This window comes from Dioscorea cayenensis, chromosome 19 (assembly GCF_009730915.1).
Source record: "Dioscorea cayenensis subsp. rotundata cultivar TDr96_F1 chromosome 19, TDr96_F1_v2_PseudoChromosome.rev07_lg8_w22 25.fasta, whole genome shotgun sequence".
NCBI lineage: Eukaryota > Viridiplantae > Streptophyta > Magnoliopsida > Dioscoreales > Dioscoreaceae > Dioscorea > Dioscorea cayenensis.
Window position 1 is genome coordinate 29,894,606 of NC_052489.1, and position 24,293 is coordinate 29,918,898.

A 24,293-nucleotide genomic window follows, 5' to 3' on the forward strand; every position below is an offset into this window, starting at 1 on the left:
CCCGGTTGCAATTATGCCCTCACACCATCTAGGATGAAACCCTGTTATCAATTCCACCTTGTGCCAAACCTGCTGAGATTTGTAGCAGGATTTAAAGAAACATTCAATGTTCTTCCTCTCCAAGCCACATAAGGCACACAAAGCCTCTGGGCCTAGGCTCAAAGAGTGAAGGAATTTATATGTTTTGAGTCTTTTGACTCTCCCATGGATTACTAACCACATAAAATACTTAGATCAACGAGCCACATTTAACTTCCACAAGTTAGCCCAACCATTCCATTTGATGAAATCACTCATGTCTCTGCCATTGAAAAAGGAAAAAACTGCAGAGGAAATTTTATCACTATTGGAATCTGGGAGCCAAACCCAGTTAAGATCATTGTCTGGAATTACAAGGTTAAGGTGACAGAAATTGAAATTAAAAAGATTATGGAGATGCTTATAACACACAATTTACACATGAAGTAAGTTTACAGAGAAACTCTTGCACTTTAAAAGATGTTTCTCACGGCACGAAACAGACCATTATTCAATTTAAGCTATAAACCACATCTTTATTAGATGGTGGAAGTGTCATGAGTGGCCTAAGTAAAATAAGTAGTTAATGAGAAAAAAAATTTCCAACCATAATTGGGCATCAAAGAAGGAGGAATTTATGAATGTAAACAAATTCAAGTGAGGCTTTCACACACATTTATATCATTCTGAAGTACTAATGATCTTAAAGAGCTCAGAAATCTACAGCACACCACAAGTCGATAAACAAAATATCCCTAAACTAGTCCCGGACCAAATAACTCATTAAACAGTGGTTTTTTTAGGTGTTTATACAAGGATTCAAGCTCGAAATCACTTGCTTAAGTGATCCCGGCCTCTACCACTTAAACCAACCCAGTTTTCTCACAAAAGAGAAATTCAACAATAAGTTATGAAAAATACAATAAAATTATTCCACATATTGAAAAGGATGAAAACATAGGACAACTAACAAATTTAGCAACAGATAGCGAAGTTCATCAAGCAAGCAACAATGAGGCAAGAAAGATAGTTCATTTAACCCTATTCCAAGATAACAGTTAAGGAGAGAACCTGAAAATGGCAGTAATTTTCACAACATCTATGCCACACTGAACAAATTAGCATGAACAGCATGACAATGAAGGGCCTCAGTGCATCCCTTCCATCTTCCTTTCCTCAATTATCAAATGCAGAACAATCAAAACTCAAACAACTCATTCAATCTCTATTAATCTGTCTAAGCTTCAACAATTTCCAGCAATTTGACCATCACTTCCAACCATCCGAAGCCCCACATCCTTCAACTCTGGCGCTCTCTTGCAATACTTGGACACATACCTAGCCAAGAACACCTTCTCTGAGCAAGTAAAGAAGTTCGCCACCACCTTCTTACCTTTCTCTTTCCCTACCTTTCTAAACAGTCCCTTCTCCTCCAACACCTGAAACACCTTAAACCTAGGCAAAACCCTCTTTTCGAATGCATGCATCAAGAGCTTCGGTTTCACGCTCAGCTCCTCCGGACCAAACCCCACCTCCTTCATGAAGAACTCCGTCGACTTCCTGATCTTCTCATCCGACACCAGCACGCACAACGGAGCCCTCCGAAAAGCGGCATAAACAAGCTCTTCCGACCAACCCATCTCCTTGAACAGCTTCAGTCTCGAATCCCACGTCGATTTTTTCATCCCATTCAAGGCCCGGAGTGCGTAGACGAACATAGGGTTCTCCGGCTCGATCCCCGCGCGGCGAACAGCAGCGATGTTGGCTCGGAAAACGTCGGGATTGAGCATGAGAGATCGATTGCTGGTAGTGATGAGCTTGGCGATGCGGTCGCGGGGGACCCCAATGGAAAGCAAGGAAGCAATGTTGGGAGCGACGGAGCGGTTGAGGCTGCAGGAGAGGAACCAGTTGCGGCGGAGGATGAGGAGAAGGTCATCGGCGGAGTCGATGAAGGAGCGGATGAGATGGAAGATGGGCTTGAGATGGTTGTCAAGGGAGCGGGTGAGGATGGAAGGGTTAGAGATGATGAGGTTGGGGAGGAAGTCGGGAGGGACGGCGGCGGCATCGGAGAGAAGGAAGCGGAGCTTGGGGGCGAGAACAAGGGGGACATTAAAGCGAAGGAGGGAGGGGCGCTTGGAGAGGAGAATGGAGATGTGGGAGTCGGAGAAGTTGTGGGATTTCAGGAGAGCGAGAAGGGGTTCAGGTGGAGAAGATGGTGTGGCGGAGGAGTAGTAGAAGAAGGAAAGGTTTGGGTAATGGAGATGATCGGAGATAGAGACGAGTCTTTTGAAGAAGGAGGAAGCCATTGGGTTGAGGGGTGTGTTGGATGGAGGTCAAGTTATTTGGATGCATTTATTATATTCAACACTCAATTTATAAGTGCTTTTTTATAATAACTTTTGGATTTTGATAAACAACTCATATATTTCCTTAGGTTTTTTTTTACTATCACTTTTTACCCCTTTTATATAAACTGTTATATATATATATATATATATTTGACCGTACTATTTTACATTCACACTCATACGACAGGTTTATTTTTAGTACTATTAACCATATAAATTATTTAAAAATATATATTAACTTGTACATTAGAATTATAGAACATTATTTATTTTATTGAGTATCAAAATATTTTTATTAAAATGAATGGTAGGCTATTTCTTACCAATATCTTCTTTTGAACACCCTGATTATTATTATTATTATTATTATTTTAACAACGTGAAAAAAATTACTGTCACTTGCACTTACTAAAATTCAACTAAGTTTTGGAAAAAAAAAAAATAATAACTTTAATCTTTTGGATAAAAAATAAACTTACTATTATCTGGTTATTGCATTGGTGGTGACTGTTGATCTCATTCACAAATGACAAATCAGAATCACAGATCATTGAACAGCAAAGAAGAAGAGAGGGTGACGAGTAAAGATAAAGACCAAATAAATAAGACATCCATCCATACTTAAATCAATTGGAAAACCTTCCCATAATTGAGTCAGGATATGTCTCTATTTTCTTCTTCAAGTCCAAAGATATATGGATGCTGCTGGGCTGCAAGGGGGAAAAAATCAACACTGAAATACCTACCGTCCAGTAAAAATGGAACTCTCAAAAAGATTACTGAGAGTTTAGATTTTGTTGAAGGCCACGATATCACAGCTTTGAATGTATTCGTTAGCAGGTTCTACGGTGAGATGTTCCTCGATCAGGTCATCAACCGAAACAAGGTCATCAACAATGGTTAGCATAATTTGTAGCTTCTTTATGCCATAACCAACAGCCACAAGTTTAGCTGAGTTTCAAATATACGGAAATAACAAGTTCAGAAAAAAACAACTCAAAGATAATTAGTGATGAGATGATGAAATATATTAGGTAATAACAAGACTCACATGCTCCCCAGAGAAGGCCTTCCATTTGAAGGCTGCGGACAGCCTCCTCAAGCTTCTTCATGTCTGTTTCGTCGTCCCAGGGCTTTACATCCAGCAGGACAGAAGATTTGCCGCCTGTATATCAAGATGTGCATCATTAAAGACTTTCAGTGGCACCAGCAGGTAAATGAGAAATTATTAGATTGGGCAAGGAAATGAGCAAGAACTATATCCGTTTTCTCTTGAAAAAGCTTTTTTAAGAAAGCTTACTTTCTTTCTTTTTTGAGGATGCCTTTACAGCTGCTTCTCGCTCTTGTGCTGCTTCCTTTTCCTCTTCGGTTTCATCAGCAAAGAGATCAAGGTCATCGTCATCATCCCCCTCTGCTGCTGCCTCCTGAGAGGAAAAGATGGTTTTTGAGAAAAGTATGTGTCCACAGTGACATCAATAAAAGAATAAGTACTAACATTGCATCGAGGCAAACTGCTATCAACTAGCTAGTTAACATTGTGATGCTTTGCCTTCTCAGAAAATCTGATTTGTTGTTTACATCTTATATCATCTTAGTTGAGTTGAGAAACAAGGCAGTTAGAGTTGAATCTTTTGGCAGAAAAGTTATCTACATGGAACCTCAGAACTAAATCACTCCAGATCTTAATCAAGGAATCTGATAATCAATATCTTAAACCAGGCCTGTCATATACTGAGAATGACCAATATTCAAAATGACAAACCTTTTTAGCCTCCACAACAGGCTCTGAAGCTACCAGTGCACCTTGGCCTACAACTTTCACCCCAAGAGGTTTGCCGGGGAACCTGAGGAGACAGCCACGGGTAAGAGATTTAAAAGGACTAGGGATATAGGTAGCAAGAAATAAAGTACCCCGAGGAAAAGCATCGTGGGTTTGCTTAGAACTACCCTAAAGAAAATCAATCTTTATTTTCTGTTTTGAGAAATACTAACTCGCCATTGATCCAACCCTCAATGTCAGAGAGGAGGGAGAAATAAAATACCAACTTTTCATATGTTAATCTTCACCTTTATGCAATAGTTTTCATTTTAAAAAAAAAATGGAGTTGAGTTAACTTTTTGAGTGCTTTTCAAGATGATAGTTTTGAATGAATATAAATGTACTTCACTACGAACAACTCTAAAGGGTGTGTTCCTACACATGCTCCCCCAAGTACCTAGCAGTTTCATCAGCCAATTGACATTAATTAGTGGAAAGATTTATATGCAAGTCAGACAACTCGACTTAATCTGTAATATATGTCCTTAATAACCATTGAAATCAAAGAAAGCATATATTTATGTGTGACCTATCTACAGTCATCAGAAATTATAGACACACATGAAACAAATGGCTTCTATACAAGGAATCTCTGATAATTGATGATGCACGATAACATGAAATGCCGATTGGCCTAAAACATTATCACTGAAGTTAATAGAAACAGAAAGCATCCACCAAGATTTAAAGACTTGTTCTATATGATAATTAAATCATTGTTTAATCACTTTGATGCATGTTTGCTAACGTCTAATAACAAAAAAAGTCAATTGATTCCAAATATTATTGCTGAAGTTAATGGAACCAAAAGAATCCTCTTGGACCACCCAGGTGTCTTTAATGTGAGGATCAGAACCTTCTCACTCATTTTCATGCGTCGTTGCCAGAGCAAGAGGATATTAAATTAATTCAATCTAAACTCTTAATTATAATTTAATAAATTGAGGCAGAGGGGAAAAAAAGCAAATGAAAAATTCAATTCATCTCACATAACGTGAATTCTCAACCAACCAAACAGGGAGACAATATAGCTATCACAAATTCACAATGTGTGAGTATGTGCTACCCCAATGCAATGTTCTAACAACTAAATTCCCTATCTTGGTCTTACACAACCATTCAACTTAAACACTCACTGAAGATCAAGAAAGCAACTAAGAGAACCGAACAAAACCGAAATCTCTCTATCCTTAAAAACCCTCAACCATTAGAAGCATCAAAGTTATAACAAAGAAATCAATGGCAAACCTTGAGGCAAGGGCCGAAGAAACCGTCTCGTACCAACGTCCCACACTGGGAAACCCTTCGCCAGGATTTTTAGACACTGAAGCGAAGACCTTTACATCATCTTTGGTGATTTGATCCCTGGAAAACATTTCAAAACTCAATTTCAAATTCTTATACAACTAAAGCCGAACGAAGGAACAATACATCAAATCAATCAAAACAGCACGCCAAATCCCATCAATCAAAACACATTCTCAGGATTCGCATAACAAAAGAATGGAGTGAGGGTTGAGAATTACCCAGAGATGTAATTCTTCCCAGAAAGGAACTCCTCGAGGGACTTCAGACCAGCCTCAGTGTGGAGATCGGAGAAGGTGATCGCCATCGACAACAGGGCGAGCGAGAGGTTCGAGGACAGCACCCAAACCCTAGCCCGGACTAATAAAGAGTTAAGAAGAGGACTTTGATGAAAAAAGGGAGTATTTATACAAAACCCTGATTTAGGGATGGCAATAATCTTCGAACCGACCCGATTTTGATGAGGAAAACCCAGTTTGATCCGGTTTCAGGTCGGGTTCGGGTAATATCCGATCAATGTAAAGCAGGTGCAGATATAGAAATCTTGATACCCGATCCCCGAACCCGAAATTCAATTAACAAATATACCAAATTATATATATTAAATTTTTTTGTTAGGGTTTTTTAAATTCCTAGCATATGGTATTGAAATTGTCTATTTTGTATTGCTTTGAATATATATTTTCAATTCCTACTCCATGGTGTTATTCAAATAAAAAAATTATGATTTTTATTGATATTTTTAATTTTTATTTAATATTTTAATTTTATTTTAATTTTTTTTAAATAAGATCAAAACAGAGTAGATATACCCGCCGGTATCCGATCACCCGTCAGATGCAGATATCGGTTGGGGTTTTAAAAACCCATCAAATTCAGGTATAGGGGTGAGGTAGCGGGTATAGCAAAACCCACACCCGACCTGTTGTCATCCCTACCCTGATTTGATATTTTTGCAATTTTTGCAGACACACCCCTACCTCATGTACTATTTGCATTGCCATTGTTACAACTGAAAGCTTATTTATTTGCCCATCCTTCCCTTTTTCTATTATTTAAAACCTTTCCCTTTAGAACAAGAGATTTATGATTAAATCAAGTATAGGCTTTAAATTTTTGCAGAAATATTTCTGCCAGTATTCAGCTAAAAATGAAAGGGTTGCACTAAAGTGTACACAATTGACAGAGAATTCAATGCTTTCTTGAACCGTATAGTGTAATTATCATTCAGTGGATAAAGAATAAACTATATACACCATGCTGGATTCACACTTGCTTTGACAAGATGGAGATGGAGAAGTATGAACTAGTGAGAGTTCATTTGCAAGCCTGCAGATCTGGACTTCATGAAAGACCTTATCATGTTCCAGATTGAGAATTTCGATCCATAGGCACGCACTTGAACAGACTTCCGTGTGCCGTCATTAATGTACTCAAGTTCTCTAGAGACACCATATTTAATGGATTTCAGTTCTTCAAGGAGAGGCAATGAGGCAGAACCTTGTGACTCGAGGTTCTTGATCCATCCGCGGAGTAAATAGTTCACAACCTATCAAAGAAAATGAACCAGGGTATTGCTTTAATGCAATTCTGAGACAGTACTGAACACTAACTAGTGTGTTTGATGTTTCTGAGAATCAAACTAGGTGCTAATCACTTGCTTCTATGACTCAAAGTTCAATAAAGTATTCTTAGACAAACAAATTCAAGTGAGCATTTAAATGGTGCAAATGAAGTCATGGAATTAAGTACCTCAGGAACTTCATCATGTGGGCAGTGTCCTGCGGGGCTAATCTCATAATACGGCGCTTCAGGTAATTGGTGCTTCACTTTAAGTCCCCACACAGGTCGCACCCAAGGGTCTTCCTTACCATACATCAGACAAATGGGAACAGATTGCATTTTGCACCTGATACCAAAAGAAAATGAATTATACAGCTAAAAGGGATTAAAATAAGCTTTGCGCAATTTCTCAATCCAGGGAAAGAAAATGATTAATGAGTAGCATACCTAGACAAGGCTTCCTGGAAAGATAACTGTCCTTTTGGTGCAAACATTATTGATGCAAATGCAGCTGCTGCTGCAGGGTGTTGTGTTGTTTCAATTATACGTGAGAAGACATTGTCAACCTTAATTGAGTGGTCTGCATAGACTTGTTTCAGAACCTCTTGTATACTTACTGGGTCGCTTATCTTCTGCCATCTGAAATGATGCATAAAAATCACATCCAACTCAGTTAGGTACAGTTATAAGACACATACAAACTCTACAGCAGGCCCATAAGCAGGTCAACTGGGACAAGAAAAGGAAACAAATTAATCATATTTGGCACATGCGTACAAATTTAGTCAAATGGTGAGAACTAATGCCTAAAGCTAAGAGATATTGATGATGAACAATAACAAGTATCACTCAAGTTAATCACAGTCAGTTGACAATCAATATAAACTTGCAACAAATAAATGTCATCCGATAGGAAAAAGAGTACATTTTGAGGAGCAAAACTCAGAAACCTACACGAATTGTGTGAGCTTCTTCACATTTTCAGGCAAAGGGAATGTTCCCGCCCAGGGGAAAATTTTGGATAATTGCGGCGATCTGATAGGGTTCGGGAGAAAGCCCCAAAATGGTGTTGCATTAAGCAATGTTACCCCCTTCACTAGTTGTGGGTTGCATGCTGCGAAGTACGAAGCCACAAAACCTCCAAGTGAGTTGCCCACAAGGTACACCGGTTCACCAATAACCTACATAATGACATATGAACACCGGTTCAAATTGTTTTCAAGAAGATATTTAGTCAGTCTACATTATTGGAATCCATTCAGTAAAGAAGCAAAATTTATAAAAAAAAAAAAATGATTTGGAATAACCACATTTAGCGAAAATTGATGTTTGGTAATGCATGAAGAAATGGTTAGCGAAAATGAATAGAGACATAAATAGTTGCCAAGCAGTATTCATAATCGTGTTAAGATGTAAGTAAATGAACATTAGAAAATCAGTTAGAAAACATATACTATTACCAAACAAAAATAGAACTAATTCATAATCTTGATTAAAATAGTCCTCATATTGCAATGGAAACAAGACAAGCATTTTTCAGCTTATCTCTGCAATGTTACTCAACCCAAAATTTATAAAAAAAAAAAATAACAATAATAAGTTTCAGCCACAAACACAGAAAATATAAGATGAGATGTTGTAAACAAGCGACGAAACAATGTTATTTAAGAAAAAAGATATAGACTGCAAGCAGAACAGGTTTATTCACATGTACCTCTTCTATGAAATGTTTCACTTGGTCTTGCCACAAATCGACAGAGTAAACCAACTCATGTGCCCATGGTTCAGATTCATCTCCAAAACCCCATGCAACCTCCTTCTCATCAGAAGTATCTCCCATTTTCCCAGAAGGAGCTGGATCTTCAGACGGCAATGACATCCCTTGACCAAGAAAATCCAGAGCCCAAACTCTGTACTCCTGACCAAGATCTCTTAATTGCTTTTCATAGTGAAAAGTTCCAACACCAAAACCAGGAAGAAATAACACAGCCGGCGCACCAACATTTTCTGACCCCGATTTCTCATAATGCACAGACAACTTAGGCTTCCATTCCCAGAAACAACTACTAATTGGAGAACCATTATTACCATCAGATCCCTCAGGCAATCCAGGGATCAAAATTTTTGTAACTTCATCAGCCTCTGTAGACACTCCTCTTAAGCCTGTATTTCCATCAGCTACATAATAATTGCAATTATCTTTCGCGCTCTGAGAAGAAGCATGATTTGAATATTCTTCAAGCAGACCTAGTAATCTGGCACCTTCTTTCTTGTAAAGGTTCTCAATCTCATAACTATCTTGACATGGAGTTCCAAAACTTGCCATTGATTTTGCACTGGCAAACATAACAACAGTTCTTCCATTTACAAGAGCTCTGGACTGCCTCAAACTAAAGTTGTTTCCTAAAGATTTACAATCTAAACTACTCAATCGGTAACATGAAACCAAAGAACAACAGAAAGGCAGTGTCTCCATCAATCATGAACCAGAATTACTCAACTATTAACTGCAAAACACCCAATCTGAACATCAAAACAGAGTCAGTCCCCAGCAGTACAAATAGCTTCAAAGAAAGGATTTTTCCTCCAATTTTCCAATTCAGGGAAGCAAAACTCTACTTCAAATTGATCCTGGAGCTTTAACAGATATTAAAAAGAACAACATGTTCATGAAATCTAAAGGATAAACAAATAAACTTAAAAATCTAAGATTGCATACATGAAAAAGATGGACAATTAAAGCAACTTCTAAAGATTCGAGGAAGAGTTGGAATCGTACCTCCAAACTGGTCCAAGAATTGATTTTGGTAGGGTTTGAGAAGGATCCAGTGGGTTAAAAATCGAAAATTTTGTGGAATTTCTCAGTGAGAATGAGAGTAAATTTTAGGTCATTAATTGTGGTCACGGTTTGTCCACACGAAACTGGGCCTATAATGACACGTGTCAGTTATTTATTCGCTAGAGTTGTTTAGAAGTCAGAGGAGCCAAGTTTTGCTGTTTAGGAACAGACAGGGATCGTTGGAAAATAAGTGTCGTGCACGTCACGTGTTACTTGCATGCGCGGGGAACTGAGACACGTGCGGATATTTTCTAGGGCCTTGTCACTCACGTGGGCTCCACACGTGTGATTTTTTCTTTTATTTTCTGAGATTTATAAGGAATTTTTTTTATACTTTAAATTTTGATTTTTTGAATATGTGTTTAATTAAAAATTAGAAATAAAGATTACAATATATTAATCTATACTAAAATACAGTTATATACGATGATGAAGTGACATATATTATTATACTTTTTTAAAAAAACATATATTATTATAGCATATATATATATATATAGCAATCCTCTATCAACGTTCATATATATATAATCTATGAGCTTTGATCAAGACCTTTGGATTTCAATCCAACGATTAGACACTGTTTCATAAACAGTAGTAGTACTGTTTATGAATAGCTGCACAGATCATTTGGGTACCATAGTTTTTGTACTGTTTATGATACTATTTATGAACCAATATGTATCTGTCTCTCACATTTACTTTCACTATATCTTTTTAAAATCTGGGGACATCTCTGTAGATGGCCCAAGATGATCTTTATCCATATATATATATATATATATATATACCATGATATATTTATTATGCTTGGATTAGCTTTTATTTTGTTAGTTGGAATATATTAAAATAATATTGAATAAAATAAGTTAAATGACTACCAGAATGATATAAAACTTAATTGAAAAAAAAAATTATTTCTTACTATGATAAAATAAATAATATAGTGAAGATAGATTTATTTTTGTCACTCAATCTCAACATCGATAACAAGCCAAAATCACTTGATTCAAATGGTTAAAAGCACTACCATGTATCTCTCGTGTAGTATGTTAAGTGGTGAGGGTTCGAATCCTCGTTTGAGGCTTTAAATCATATACACACCTCTTGATTGCGTATTTGAGGCATTAACCCACCTGCGATATAGATACTAACATGTGATCGAAATAAATTACATAATTATTGAATTAATTTAACATAATTTATAAATCAATCTTTTGTGGAAAACATTATTTATTAATTTTAAAATAATAAATAAATGCACAATAATTATATATATATATATATATATATAATTATATGATCCAAGCCAACAAAATAAATTTGGTTGTATTTTAGTTTCATAACTTCAAATATCAGGACTTGAAAAAATTAAAATTATAATAAAACTAGATTTAATAATCTTATAAATATATTGTAAAAAAAATGAAGAAAAACATAACAATAAGATTTAAATGAATAAAAGTTGTTATTAGAATTATTCATGATTTATCCATGTTTTTTTACTTAAATTTCCTAATCATGGTTTATGAATTGTTTCAATCAAACAAAATATCCGGAAAAAAAAGGATAAAGCTATTATGTTTAATATTTTTATTTAACCCTATTTATTAAACATGAATGATAAATTTGGAGAAGGAGGATTATGTATAAGATTACAGATAAGCTCAAAAGTGAATAAGTTTTTTTTTAAAAAAAATAGATAAGTTATTTATTTCAATTAATATTTAGAAAGAGAATTGATTTACAATCTTTTTATTTACAAATGAAAAAGTTACTATAGTTATTATCTTTCTTACGTGAAGGCGGTTAAAACTTAAAAGTTCATCACTTTAACAAACATTAAAATTATCTGTATTATTTAAATTATATATTTTGTATTGCTAAATAATTCAATAACTCATAAAAAAAATATAATTTAAACTCAAACGTGTTTATTATGATTAATAATTATCATTTAAGTTATTTTGAGATAAAAGAAAACCCAAACCAAACCCGCTTTGATTCGATTGGAGATGGTAAGTTGGAATAAATTGGATTAAAAGCCAACTAAATGATAATTCTTTTTAAAAACAATAAATTATCATCGTCCACCCATTAAAAAAATCAAACAAATAAACAACTAAAAAAAAAAAAAGCATCTCCATATCAAAGATCTATCATAATCTTTCCAAAACGGAGGAAATTAAATAAATAAAATTCAAATTAATTAATAAATATAAAAAACCGGAATAAGGGGCGGAATAGCAAAGGGAGGGGGGAATAAGTGCTACGCGTTGGATGAAAGCTATTCCGATTCTTTATTATTATTCTCAAATGTCACGTGATTTGGCACGTGAGTAGAGAGAGAAAGAGAGAACGTTATCCCATTTCTAATTCCGATTACGCGATGATGAACTGAAATTTTTTTTTTTTTATATCCTTATCTTTCTCTATATTTCTATCTCTATCTCTATCTTTATCTCTATCTCTTCATTGGGATAATGCTAACAACGGAGGAACGCCGGGAGAGGAGAAGAAGAAAAGGAAAGCCTTTCAATTTCGAGATTGGGGTACTTCTCTTGTGATCAAATGTTTTTATATATATATATATATATATATATATGTATATGATGTGTGTTGATCTTATTCTTGTATTCCTGCATGGGTTGTGATATGTGGAATGTGTTTTGTTTTTGTGTTAAAGTTGTGATTTTGATTGTATTTGTGGAATTGTTCTTGTGTTGTTTTGGTTGGAGAATTGGAAGAAGGAAAGAGAGAATTGTGACTGTTCTTGAAATGTTTTGGATGGTGACACGGGATTATTGGGAGGATTTGAGGATTAAAGATTGATGCGGTGGAAGAAAGAAAACAGAGAATTGTGATTGTTCTTGTGATATTCCATGTTTTTGATGGACTTGAGAATTTATGGTTGTGTTTGCAAGAGAGATTTGTGAGGTTTGAAGAGGTTGTAAGTGTTGTTGTCCTTCTAGGAATCAGTATAGTGCTTGGTTTTGAGTTGTCTTGTTTATTATGATGTTGAGATTGGTGTAACAAAGCTGAGGCCAAGGAATTGAATTCCAAGAGTTAGCAGAGTATGATTGTTTAATCAAGAGTTTTAACTCATCAAACCAAAGTGTTGGGCTGATCTTATGTGGAGCAAGAAATATGGGAATTATTTTATATTATGAATTGGTAATTGTTATCTTGCTAATACTATACATGTCTTGGTCTGAAGTTTCTTGCTAACTAAATTATGTGTCAATAGGATCAATAACTTTGAATAAGGTTTAGATGGTTAGAACTTGATTTAACTTTTGTTAACTTCGAAATTTTGGTTCAATGAATGCTGTAATTTACTTTATTTGCTACATATCTTGGCGATCTTCCCTGGTGTAGTTTTCATTCTGAAATTTTAATTTGTTCTGCAGTAAATAACATCAAGGGTTTCAATATCATAATAAAAACCAACTGGACTTTTCCGAGTCTCTGAGTTTAAAATCACTTTCCCTTGTTCAGTGGATACTTAGTTGCTCGTACAGCAAATTAACAACAATCCTTTAGTCTCATTTATCTACTCTGATTGAGTCTTTATGTTTTTCTGTCACAGCTTTGCATGTTCTAGGGTCAATGTTAGAGTTTATTGAGTTCAACTTGCCTTACACTTCAAGGCTATGAAACAATCTGTTTGGTTGATGGTGATATTATCTTTAGATGACGGTTTCTTTGCAGGACTGTAATTGTAATAAGCATGGATGTTGATTGCTGATTGCCTTCCAGTTCTATTCAGAGGAATTGACATTGTATTTAAAGTTTTGCTTGTGTTATGATTTCGTATTTTTTATCTGTCAACAGGAGATACAGACAAAGATTATGGATACCATTACAGCTGCAGGGCCATTGCGTAGTAGGTTATTTTGGACTACTGAAATGGATAAAGTTTTTCTGTCATTGTTGGTCGAGCACGCCCCTAACAGAGATAAGGAGGGTTCAACATTCAAAAGAGAAGTATGGCTGGACATGCTGGTTAGATTCAACGAGAAGACAGACATGAATATTGATACTGATCAACTGAAGAACCGGCTGAGATTCTATAGACATGAGTACAGGACTGTAATGTTTCTCAGGAGTCTCCCTGAGTTCGGTTGGGATGAGAAAAAACAACTCGTGGTCGCTGATGAAGCTTGCTGGAGCAAAAGCATTACTGTAAGTCTATTAGTCATGACAACATTTTGATGGTAACTGCTGATGAGTAATATGGTTATACATGCAGAAACATAGGGCAGCAAAGTTTTACAAACAAAAACCAGTCACTTGTTTTCGAGAGCTGGAGATCATTTTTGGTCCATCAAAAGACAATGGGAATCGATCATGCTCTGGTCAAGACACTGATGCATTGGAGGAAGACACGATCGAGGGGATGGATGGATTTGAAGCAACCGAAGTATCTAACCTAAATGTAGTATCGAAAGATGAGAATAATGATCCTAGTGAGCCTTCCACTACTCCAAACACAACAAACTTGTTGACAGCACAACCTCCACAGCAATCAAACATCATCAATCATCGCAAAAGACACCGATCATATTCCGGTGTGACACTGACGTCAAACAGACATCAAGACATTTCTGAGAGGAAGGTAGAGTCAGTACCTGCGAGTTTAGGGACTGATCCATTCAAATGCTTGGATAAATGCATAAGTGAGCTGAATATGATGGAAGGTTTGGATGATGACCTTTACGTCAAAACATTAATCATATTGAGAGATGAATACAACAGATGTGTATTCCTAAGGACAAATGGCCACAGACGTCTAGCTTGGCTACGGGTTGCTACTCGCGTCGCAGATGTTTAGCTGCACTTACACTCTTCATTTATAGTTTTATTTTTCTTTATTTAACCTTTTATTAGACTAGTTAGCTTAGTGAAATTACATGCCTAAGTGTAGCATCATTGTACATGCTTATGAATGACATCCAAATTTCTTATTGACTTATGTGTCTTAAGTTTTTAGGGTTCTCACAGTAGTACATAAAGTTCTGTAAATATGTAGACTGGCATATAATTCAATTTTATTGGGTATTTTTCAGGAATATGGAAAAGCAAACGATAATACTGTACAGGTGTTAACAATAATACTTTCTAATGGCATTCAAAGATAATCAAGAAATATGAGCATCTGTGTTTCACCATTGATAACACCAACACAATACACACTGGACACGAAAATTGGGCGCTTGGTATACATTCAATAATTTCTTTTCGTAAAAAAGAAGATTGTCTAATTACAATTGTAATATACAATCGAAAAGAGTGAACCTATACTGCTAGAAGTTTTAATGAACATATGGTTAAACAAGAACCCTTATGGAATTCCTGACTGTAAGTAATTATCATTATATATAAGTCACGCCTGTACATCACACCCTGCAAAACACTTCACTCCAGTTTATTATATACCACTAATAACTTCACTCAAAATTTCAAGACACAACTCAGTAAAAATATAAATTGAAGGAGCTCAGAGTCAAGGACCTTGTTCTTTCAGAAGAGAAATTTATTCTGCTTGAGATGAAGACGAGACCAAGCTTCCGAAGACATCCATGGAGTTCACAACTTCTAAATTCTGCCCACTTTGGCAATTGATGATAGCAGGCATGCAGCCTCCTTCCCAACCGACAACGGCAGGAGTTTCATGGACGCATTGTGAATCAGAACTGCACCGAAAAACTTTGCCATTGCTGCTGCATTGCCTCTGAAAAGGATAAGCACCTAATTCACCATCAATCTTCGCTCGGATATCAACCAAAAGACTTCTCAATCGAACCACCTCGACTTCTAATGCAGCATGTCCTTGCAATTTCTTCAAAAGTTGCTGATTCAACAGTCGCAGTTTCTTCACTTCCTCTTCCAAATAGGCGGCGTGCGCCTTCTTCTTCTCCCTATACTTCCTCACAGCCTCTCGGTTCCCCAATGGTTTCCGTGGCTTCTTGGCTTCTCCCTCATCATCTCCTTCTCCTTCACTAGTGGCAAACACTTGAGTATGAGTGTGGTAACAAGTATGCGTGTGGTTTGCTGTCGAAGGCCCCGGGGGGTTGCAGGTGTGAGTGTGTGTGCATGTTGTTGTGTTTCTTAAAAACTCATCAAAGCTACTTTGCATGTCAGTGTTTGATAGAAGTATTTGAGCTTGAAGATCAACTTCTCCTTCATCCACAGACTCCATCGCTCTCAGACTAAATTCCTTGAGCTCAACATCACCTCATAAGCATACAAAATTAATCCTCCAATTTCCTCCTGCCAACTGAAAATTTGAAATCAAATTCACAATTTGAGAATTGCATCATCTCAAAGAAACCCCAGAAAGAAATTACTGAATTCTTTAATTGATAACAGAACACAAACAGCAAGCAAACAAGCTCATAAAAAACAGAAAAAAGAAAACTCTAATTCAGCTCATTATAGTAAAGCAGAATTCACAAAATTTAAGTCAAAAGGAGCTTCTTTGCAGGATTAGATGAACATCAAGATGGTGATTGAGGCCAAGAAGTGTAACTCAAGTATCACAATGAGAACAGAACACAAGCAGCAGCAACCAAACTAATCAGAAACAATAAGGAAAACCCTAATTCAGCTCATTATAGTAGAATTCACAAAATTTAAGTCAAAAGGAGCTTCATTGCAGGATTAGATGAACACCAAAATGGTGATTAAGGCCAAGAAGTAAAACTCAAGCATTACAATGAGAACAGAACACAAGCAGCAGCGACCAAACTAATCAGAAACACAAAAGAAAACCCTATTCACCTCAGTAATATCAGAATTGACAGAACTTAAGCCAAAAGGAGCATCTTTGCGAGATTAGATGAATACCGAGATTGACGTTGAGGTCAAGTAGTGGAACTGAAGCATCAAAATTCAACTTTTGCGCATGAACAGCACTTGGAAAAGGGCAAACAGAGCATCTAGGGTTCAAGAAGAGGAGTCCTGTCAGGGAAGCAGAACCATAAGGAAGGGAGAGGAATCAAAGGTGAACACAGGATTGATTTGATTGGAATATGAAAAGGCAAACACTGTTTTTTTTTTTTCTCTTATTCTCAAAACATGGATTTTTTTTTTCCAATTTAAAAATTCATTTTTTGTGAGATTTTTCAAAGCTATTTTTCTCCTTTGCGATGACTCTGTCTCCTTCTTCCTGGATTCGCACAGATGTCATCATTTTGGCTTGTTTTATAATCGCAACAAATAAATAAATAAATAAATAATTTTTAAAATAATTTTTTTAAATAACTAATCCGAGTTGGCCGAAATTTGGGTCACTTGCAAGTAGTTTTTAGTTCGGATAATTTCTTATAAGGTTGTCAATTCTTACTTGAATTACAACTCGTGACTGTTACGTAATTAATAAATTAAATATTAAAAAAAAATAAAGCATTTATATATTTCAAAGTACAATTGATAGACCATCAAAGTGTAAAAAACTCCCTGATAGTACTGTTTTTGTACTGTTCAGTTTACCCAGAATTTTTATATTATTTTTGTATTGTATAATTGGATTTTAATATTGTTCGGTACAGACGTTTGTCGCCTATTATTAAAAAAATATTGATAGATTAAATATATTTAAAAATAAAACATTATGTATGTCAAAGCAAGTTCTGAAATTTTTATAAAGTTGTCAATCCTTTACTTGAATAAATTTACAACTTGTGACTCTCGAATAAATGAAATATTTACAAAATAAAATATTTATGTATTTTAAAGTAAAATTGATAGATTAAATATTAAAAAAAAAAATATTTATGTATGTCAAAGCAATATGGTAAGAAGGAAATATATATGTCAATAAGTCTAAGGTTAGAATCAGATTCATAGCTTAGCCATATATTTTTTTTCTTAAAATTATTTATTAACTTAGACTAATAATTCAGCTGATCTACAATGCAATCCATAACGAGGATGGATTCTGTTTGTCTTTTCTGCTTGTTTTTATTTCTTAAGTGAGGTTAGTAAATACAAAGGATTATAAATTATTTTAAATTTAAAAATATTTGATACATTTAATTATTATTTATAAACAAAATTATTAATATTGAAAACATTCACTTAAACTTGCTTAACATAGCTATTACTGTAATAACTAAACAGTAAGACATTTGATTCTCATGTCACGTGAGAAATTAAAAATTTGACTTTTTTTTAATATATGATTAAAGTCTAATAATAAAAGAAAACTTGTGTGTGATATTTATTCTATTATAAAAAAATTTTAATTAAGATAAATGTGTTGAGATTTATTTTAAAAAAAACTGTAATTTTTTAGAAAAATATATATAAAAAAATTTCAAAGTTATAAAATAAGATTCAAAAACTTATATTCATAAATTGTTAAATAAACAAATACAAATTTTCTACAAAACTTTTACTGTGATATACTAATAAGTATATAAGCAATTTTAAATTTATATTAGAATGGACGGCCCAGATGCGCTGGAAATAGAGGCTTGTGATGGTTTTCCCCAATTCTCCTTCAAGCGCAAAGCTCTCTGTTTTACATTTCCATGGAGCCGGATCTCCAACCTCGATGCGCGTTAACGGGAAGGTATTCCTTGTTTTCTCTTTTTTTTTCCTTATCTTTACCTCAATCGAGATCTCTATCTTGCTTTTCAGACCATTTTTAGAAGTTAAATTTGCTATTTTTTTGAGTTATTTCACTGAATTTAAGCTTCTAAATCTATGACTGTTGATCTCTGATTGTTTATCAGATGATTTTTGTGATTTATAATTAGTATTTTAGTTTGTATGCACATTGGATTGTATAGAGATCTCTGATGGATTATATATTATGTTCAGGAGAAAGCCAGATTTTATTGGTAAGTCTTGTTGTGAATTTCTTTGGGATTTTGTTCATGAGATAGTTTGATAAATGTATTAATGATTGCAAATTATGAGTTTTTGTGTGCCTCTCAATTGCTATTTTTTAAACTTCGAATTCAATAGTTTAAAATGTACATCCATTGTAGTCATGTAGGATGGAGTATCTGCTGAGGCACTGTGGTTTTTGAAGGTACTCAAGCTAATAAGAGGTTCAAGGAGCTTTCTGTTTCAGATCAATCAGCTTCATCTATGCCTGTCTATTCAGGAATGCGAGGATTGATCCTTGTTATATTCGGTTGTGCTTCATTTCTAGCATTTTGCTATGCTTCAATCTTGTCCAAAATTTTACCACCATCGGAAAATCGGTTTCTTTCTGCTGTCCGGAATGACTGGTATTAATTGCTGTCAAGTTCTTTGACTTATATTTGGTAGATTTAGCGAGTTCATTTATTTTTATCCCAAGAGAAATTGTGTTAATTTGTTTCATTGTGGTCACATTTAGTCTTCCCATGATGTTATCGGAAAGTAGCTTGTTGCATTAACTTAAAAATATGGTGTAGATTAACTTGTAGATAAGTGCCGGTAAGGTTTTTGCCATTGAAAGTGCGCTCACGTTAGTCTGTCTACCATGAAATTCTTGACAAACATTTTGGGACAGTAGACCACTAATACAGGAAAAGGTTGAGAAAACAAGCATACTTCAGTTAAGGACATTGGGTTCATCCATTGTTACTTAGACTTGTTTTACTGAGTGATATGATGATAACTGATGATGAAGTTCTTATATTCATTTGGTGTGAAAACTGTGCATTAAAGCATTATATGACAGAAATATTTTGTTCTATCATGGATAAAAATTATAATCTAGACAAATATCTATATCATGTAATATTTTGTTTTCAAGTTCATACTTCTCATCATATAAGGTATAAACGTGTAATTTTTTCCTTTTAATTTAAAATGGCACATCTCCATTATAGTCTTCCTTATTGAGCTTATGTTTTTTGACAGGTACTATTGTCTTCTGGTGCCTCTCACCCTTCCTATACTTGTTATAGCCATTTATCTGCATTGGCTCAGCATGAAATTATTCAAGCACGCGTGAATGTGCTGCATCAGGTTTATTGTATGGTTTTGCCTGTATCTTGTTTCAAATGGAACTTTTGCTCTTTTGGTGAAACATTTAAGAGTAGTATATATAACTGCAACTGTATAAGTGTGTTTTTCGACGAACAGGACATAGTTTAGGCTGTATATCATTATTAAGCATCAAGTTATGAAATTCTGTCAAACTGTGCCATAACTATTGTCAAATTTCCTGTACAAAATTTAATTCTGAAGTTGGTGCATTTTTGTATCAATTGTTTGATGTGGTGATTTAGTTTGGTAATTGCTGCATGTTTGCATAGGTTCATGCATCGACCACTCATTACAGATTCACGAACTACCAATTAATATCAAGCAAAACGTCCAGTGATTAAGTTACTGAGCAAGTGCTTGTATTGTTTCAGATTTTGATGTTCTATTAATAACATAAAAATTTTATTATATTTTGTTGAGTACTTGAGATTAGTTTTGTTAAAAGTTGTTTTGCCAATTTTTTTATTTTAATCAATTATACTACTCTACTCAAAATATTTTTACTATAATTTTAAGATAAAAAAATTAAGGTAAACAACTTAAATGGTTTCTTACTTTTTTTGTGTGTTCCTATTCTGGTCATCTAGCTTTAAATGATACGATTTGGTCCCCTATTTTTAATTTTTATAACGATTTGATCATTCAAAAAAACGCCATTAATAGCAATCACATGTAGCATATGCCATACCAGTTCTAAGCAATAATATGCCACTATGTTTGAATGATCAAATGTAACAAAAACAAAAAACTTAAAAAAAGTGGTGAGTAAAATAGAAACACACGAAAAGATAAGTGATTACTTAGATTGTTTACCTAAAAAATTATGAAATTATGTTGTATTTTATTAAACTTTAACCTATTTGTAAAACAAACACTTAACAATATATATATATATATATATCAAACTGATTTTTTTTTTTTTTTAAGAAAAGTGGATAAACCACTGATATATTGAAAGGAAAGACGAAAGTACAAAGAGTTAAATCCTCTCACCAGAAGTGAGGGGAACAAAGTACAGGAAATAAAACAGAGAAGCAGAAAGTAGATAAAAGTCTAAGCAGGCGGAAGACACCGTCTGGCATCTCAGGCCTGTCTAGAAATGTAGAAGGAGCAACTACTCCTGAGCTGCATTGTGGTCGGAGTCGCCAGTAGGATTTGAGGCTCTAGCGCTGTAGAAGTTGAGTGAGCGTTTGATTTTCTGTGATGCTTCATTGAGATTTTGTTGATGCCTATCAGCAGCTGTTGAGAACCAAGAAAGAAGCATATTAGCAGTTTTATAAATAATATTGAGATGCGATGATGCAGTCAACTGAAAGATGCGATTGTTTCTTTCAAGCCAAATATTCCACAAGATTGCACGGGAAGTGAGGTCCCAGAGGATTCGCTGTTGAGGGACTAAGGATGGTATCCAATTGGTCCAGAGCAATGGAATTGTCTGTGGAAGAGAGTTTGATTCTAAAATTTGAGAAAAAAATGCCCAGATGCGTTTGGAGAAAACACAGTCGATGAAGAGATGATGAAGATTCTCAGAGGCATTGTGGCAAAGGACACAGGTATCGGTGGAGTTTTGAAAATTGTAACCTTTCTTGAAAAAGATTTGTGAGAGTGAGGATTTTTGTCCTCCCCAAAGCAGCTGCAGAAAAAGAGTGATTTTTGCTTTGGACAACGATTTTTCCAGAAAATGGAGTAAAGCGGGCTGCGAATTCCACCATCAATGAGAAATTTATAAAATGATTTGACTGTGAACGTGCCACTTTTTTCAAGGGTCCAAGTGTGAGTATCATCTTGAATATGGGAGCAATCAGGGATAATTTCAAGAAAAGCAGATAACATATCGGGGGTGGATGTGGGAAATAAAAGCTCGTGGGTTGTTTAGAAAGCCGGGAGAATTGCATCGATGGTAATTCAAGGGACGAGACAATCATTGTAGAGATCGGGCCAACAATCTTTAAGTAGAAGTCCAGCAGTGCAACGATCGGACCATAGTGAAGTGTTAGAGCCACTCGATAGTTTTTCGTGATACCCTGATCGGAAGGAGAGTAAAGTGGAGGTCACTCCTGCCCAAAAAAAGGATTTATTTCTGGGTGGAACGTGAGAAAGAATTCCATTTATGTCACTTATAGAATAATTAGCGTGGATGATTTTGGCCCAACTGCTATTAGGATTGCAAGATAATTTCCACCACCACTTTCCTAGTAAAGCGTTGTTGAAGGTCCCGAAGGTTAAGGATTCCCCAACCTCCCATTTCCCGCGGTCTGGTGATCCCTGCTCCGTGCAATCAATCCGACTCCTTTGGGTCCCAGGATCGGGGCCTTTTCCAAAGAAAAATCTCTCCGGATTTTATCAATTTCTTTAATCACCCAAACGGGGAGCTTGAAAACTGACATCCAGTAAACAGGAACAGTAGAGAGGACAGAGTTAATGAGCGTTAAGCGTCCACCAAGTGATAAGTAATTTGCTTTTCCAAGAAGTGAGTCTAGAGCGAATCATGTCAATGAGTTTTTGCCCAAATCATTTTCGCTTTGGGTCCGCGACCGTAAAAGAGGCACTCCTAAGTAGGTGATTGGGAGACAGCTACGAGAGCAGTTTAGGATTCTAGCTGAGGAATGATGAGGTTGGAAGCCGTAGTTAGAGGAGTACAGGCAGCTTTTCGAATAATTAATGGTTAAGCCAGAGGATCCCTCATAAAGATACAGGATTAGTTTAATGATATAAAGATCTTCTTGTCCTCCAGTAGAGAAAATTAGAAGGTCGTCAGAGATATTGAAGTGATAGTGTTATCGGTATGATTCAAGGGAACACCCACCAAGACTTTGGATTTGAGAGCGTGGAAGAACATAGCGCCCGTAACATCGCCAGCGAGGGCGAAGAGCAATGGAGAAAGGGGATCGCCTTGCCTCAAGCCTCTTTTGCATCAAACTGATTCCTTATGTCGTTTTTATCAGGATTATTTTGTGAAGTCCATGGACAATTATCAGGATTATTTTGTTTATTATCAAGGATTGGATTTTCATCAAAGTTTTGCAGAAAAGCCCATGTGTTATCTTATTAGAAGCAGAAGGTAAAACTTTTTGTTTCATAATAATCTGAGAAACATTGCTTCTCACTCAGGCTTGGGAGTTTCATGATTTTTTATAATTGCGTGTTATGACAACAGGCCATTCAATTAAAATATTTATTATGCTTCATAATGAAATTCAATTTTTTTCTTCATAAAGTGCCTTTTTATAGAATAAATGCTTTTTTTCCCCACTTTTTAATTCAATGAGAACATGGACATGTCATTAATGCGCATTTCCAATCTGGATCTTGAACTATTAACCGTTCATTTGCATTCAAAATCATGTAAATTTCGCTTTCTCATTTTCTTTTAGGGGTATATGAGTAATTTTACCTATTAAAGATAACATTCAAAAGTTTCTTGGACTTTTCTGCCCATGCTCCAATCAAGAGCCGGTGTACCTATCCTTACGGAATAAAGATATTTTTAATTTTTATTATTTGTTTATATGATAGATTTTGTTTGTTATAATCATATTAAAATGGAAATTCTTTTTTTAATAATAGATACCATCATCAAGTACCAACCAAATTGACACTACCTTATATAAATCCTTTCATAGTTTTAAGTTTTTTTTAAAAATTATTTATGATATATAATTTAATCTATATATAAAGAACTGATTTCTTTTATTTGGTTTGGCCAACAGAATAATATGCAATAATTATCTCTTAATAATTAAAATAGAGTAATGGAAATAAAGTTTAATTATTATCATTTTATATATATATATATATTTTTAACTATTTCCTATTTCCTCACTTTATAGAAACACCCAAATATTTCTCAAAATTGTATTGTCAAGTCTAAATTAATCTTACATTATTTCCTAATTCTCCAAAAATCCTCCGACTGATCTCTTATAAAATTCTCATGAATTCTTTCCAAATAATTTCTGATTTCATAACTTATTAATATATTTTTTTCTTAAAAAAAAGACTCTTATTAATTACTGTCAAATTCTTCTAGTTTTTTATATAACAAATAGATAAACTACTATTTTATTAAAACAGATAAAAAAACAAAATTCACTAGAATAGAATAAATCCACAAGAGCAGAAACAAGAAGATTACACACAATTCCTCGACAATTGAGGGTTTGAAAAGCGGTAAAGTTCTTCCGGTCTCTCGCATATAACATTACACATAATTTCGCAACAATTGAGGGTCTAAAAAGCAAATAAAAAGAAATGTAAATAAATGTGAACACTTTTGCAAAAGACCCCTTGTGTTTCTCACTATATATACAAACCCAAGGGTTGTTAGTGCCGGTCATACCGCATCCACTCCCGCCGAAACAACGGTTCCCACCATGACCGTTATGTATTAAAAAGTATATAAATATTT

General features: G+C 34.9%; 5 protein-coding genes across 8 annotated transcripts; 1 reads left to right on the top strand and 4 right to left on the bottom strand.

The window, feature by feature from the left end:
• Positions 1-925: 925 nt before the first annotated feature.
• LOC120249989 lies at positions 926-2,356 on the bottom strand. The gene has a single exon (XM_039258712.1). The coding sequence runs from the start codon at positions 2,322-2,324 to the stop codon at positions 1,263-1,265; it is 1,062 nt and encodes a 353-aa protein (XP_039114646.1). The 5' UTR covers positions 2,325-2,356; the 3' UTR covers positions 926-1,262.
• A 537-nt stretch (positions 2,357-2,893) lies between these two features.
• Positions 2,894-5,871, bottom strand: LOC120283344 (elongation factor 1-beta-like). Its single transcript, XM_039289997.1, has 6 exons — positions 5,712-5,871; positions 5,434-5,550; positions 4,129-4,210; positions 3,667-3,790; positions 3,418-3,531; positions 2,894-3,317 (listed from the first exon to the last, which is right to left on the bottom strand). The coding sequence occupies exons 1-6, from the start codon at positions 5,795-5,797 to the stop codon at positions 3,154-3,156; spliced, it is 687 nt and encodes a 228-aa protein (XP_039145931.1). The 5' UTR covers positions 5,798-5,871; the 3' UTR covers positions 2,894-3,153.
• Positions 5,872-6,662: 791 nt separating this feature from the next.
• LOC120249863 (pheophytinase, chloroplastic) lies at positions 6,663-9,926 on the bottom strand. Of its 3 annotated transcripts, none has more exons than XM_039258547.1 (6): positions 9,833-9,926; positions 8,768-9,576; positions 8,008-8,234; positions 7,501-7,692; positions 7,243-7,399; positions 6,663-7,039 (listed from the first exon to the last, which is right to left on the bottom strand). In XM_039258547.1, exons 2-6 carry the CDS (start codon positions 9,527-9,529, stop codon positions 6,797-6,799), a joined length of 1,581 nt encoding a protein of 526 aa, XP_039114481.1. In that variant the 5' UTR covers positions 9,530-9,576; positions 9,833-9,926; the 3' UTR covers positions 6,663-6,796. The 3 variants fall into 3 exon arrangements, with proteins under 3 accessions (XP_039114481.1, XP_039114479.1, XP_039114480.1); XM_039258545.1 differs by having other exon boundaries at positions 8,768-9,690; positions 9,833-9,923; XM_039258546.1 differs by having other exon boundaries at positions 8,768-9,684; positions 9,833-9,893.
• A 2,371-nt stretch (positions 9,927-12,297) lies between these two features.
• On the top strand, positions 12,298-14,964 carry LOC120249704 (L10-interacting MYB domain-containing protein-like). Its single transcript, XM_039258308.1, has 3 exons — positions 12,298-12,444; positions 13,727-14,077; positions 14,145-14,964. The coding sequence occupies exons 1-3, from the start codon at positions 12,376-12,378 to the stop codon at positions 14,724-14,726; spliced, it is 1,002 nt and encodes a 333-aa protein (XP_039114242.1). The 5' UTR covers positions 12,298-12,375; the 3' UTR covers positions 14,727-14,964.
• Positions 14,965-15,083: 119 nt separating this feature from the next.
• Positions 15,084-17,044, bottom strand: LOC120249705 (basic leucine zipper 23-like). 2 transcript variants are annotated; one of them, XM_039258310.1, is made up of 2 exons: positions 16,676-17,044; positions 15,084-16,172 (listed from the first exon to the last, which is right to left on the bottom strand). In XM_039258310.1, exon 2 carries the CDS (start codon positions 16,092-16,094, stop codon positions 15,429-15,431), a length of 666 nt encoding a protein of 221 aa, XP_039114244.1. In that variant the 5' UTR covers positions 16,095-16,172; positions 16,676-17,044; the 3' UTR covers positions 15,084-15,428. The 2 variants fall into 2 exon arrangements, with proteins under 2 accessions (XP_039114244.1, XP_039114243.1); XM_039258309.1 differs by having other exon boundaries at positions 16,742-17,043.
• Between the last annotated feature and the right edge of the window lie 7,249 nt (positions 17,045-24,293).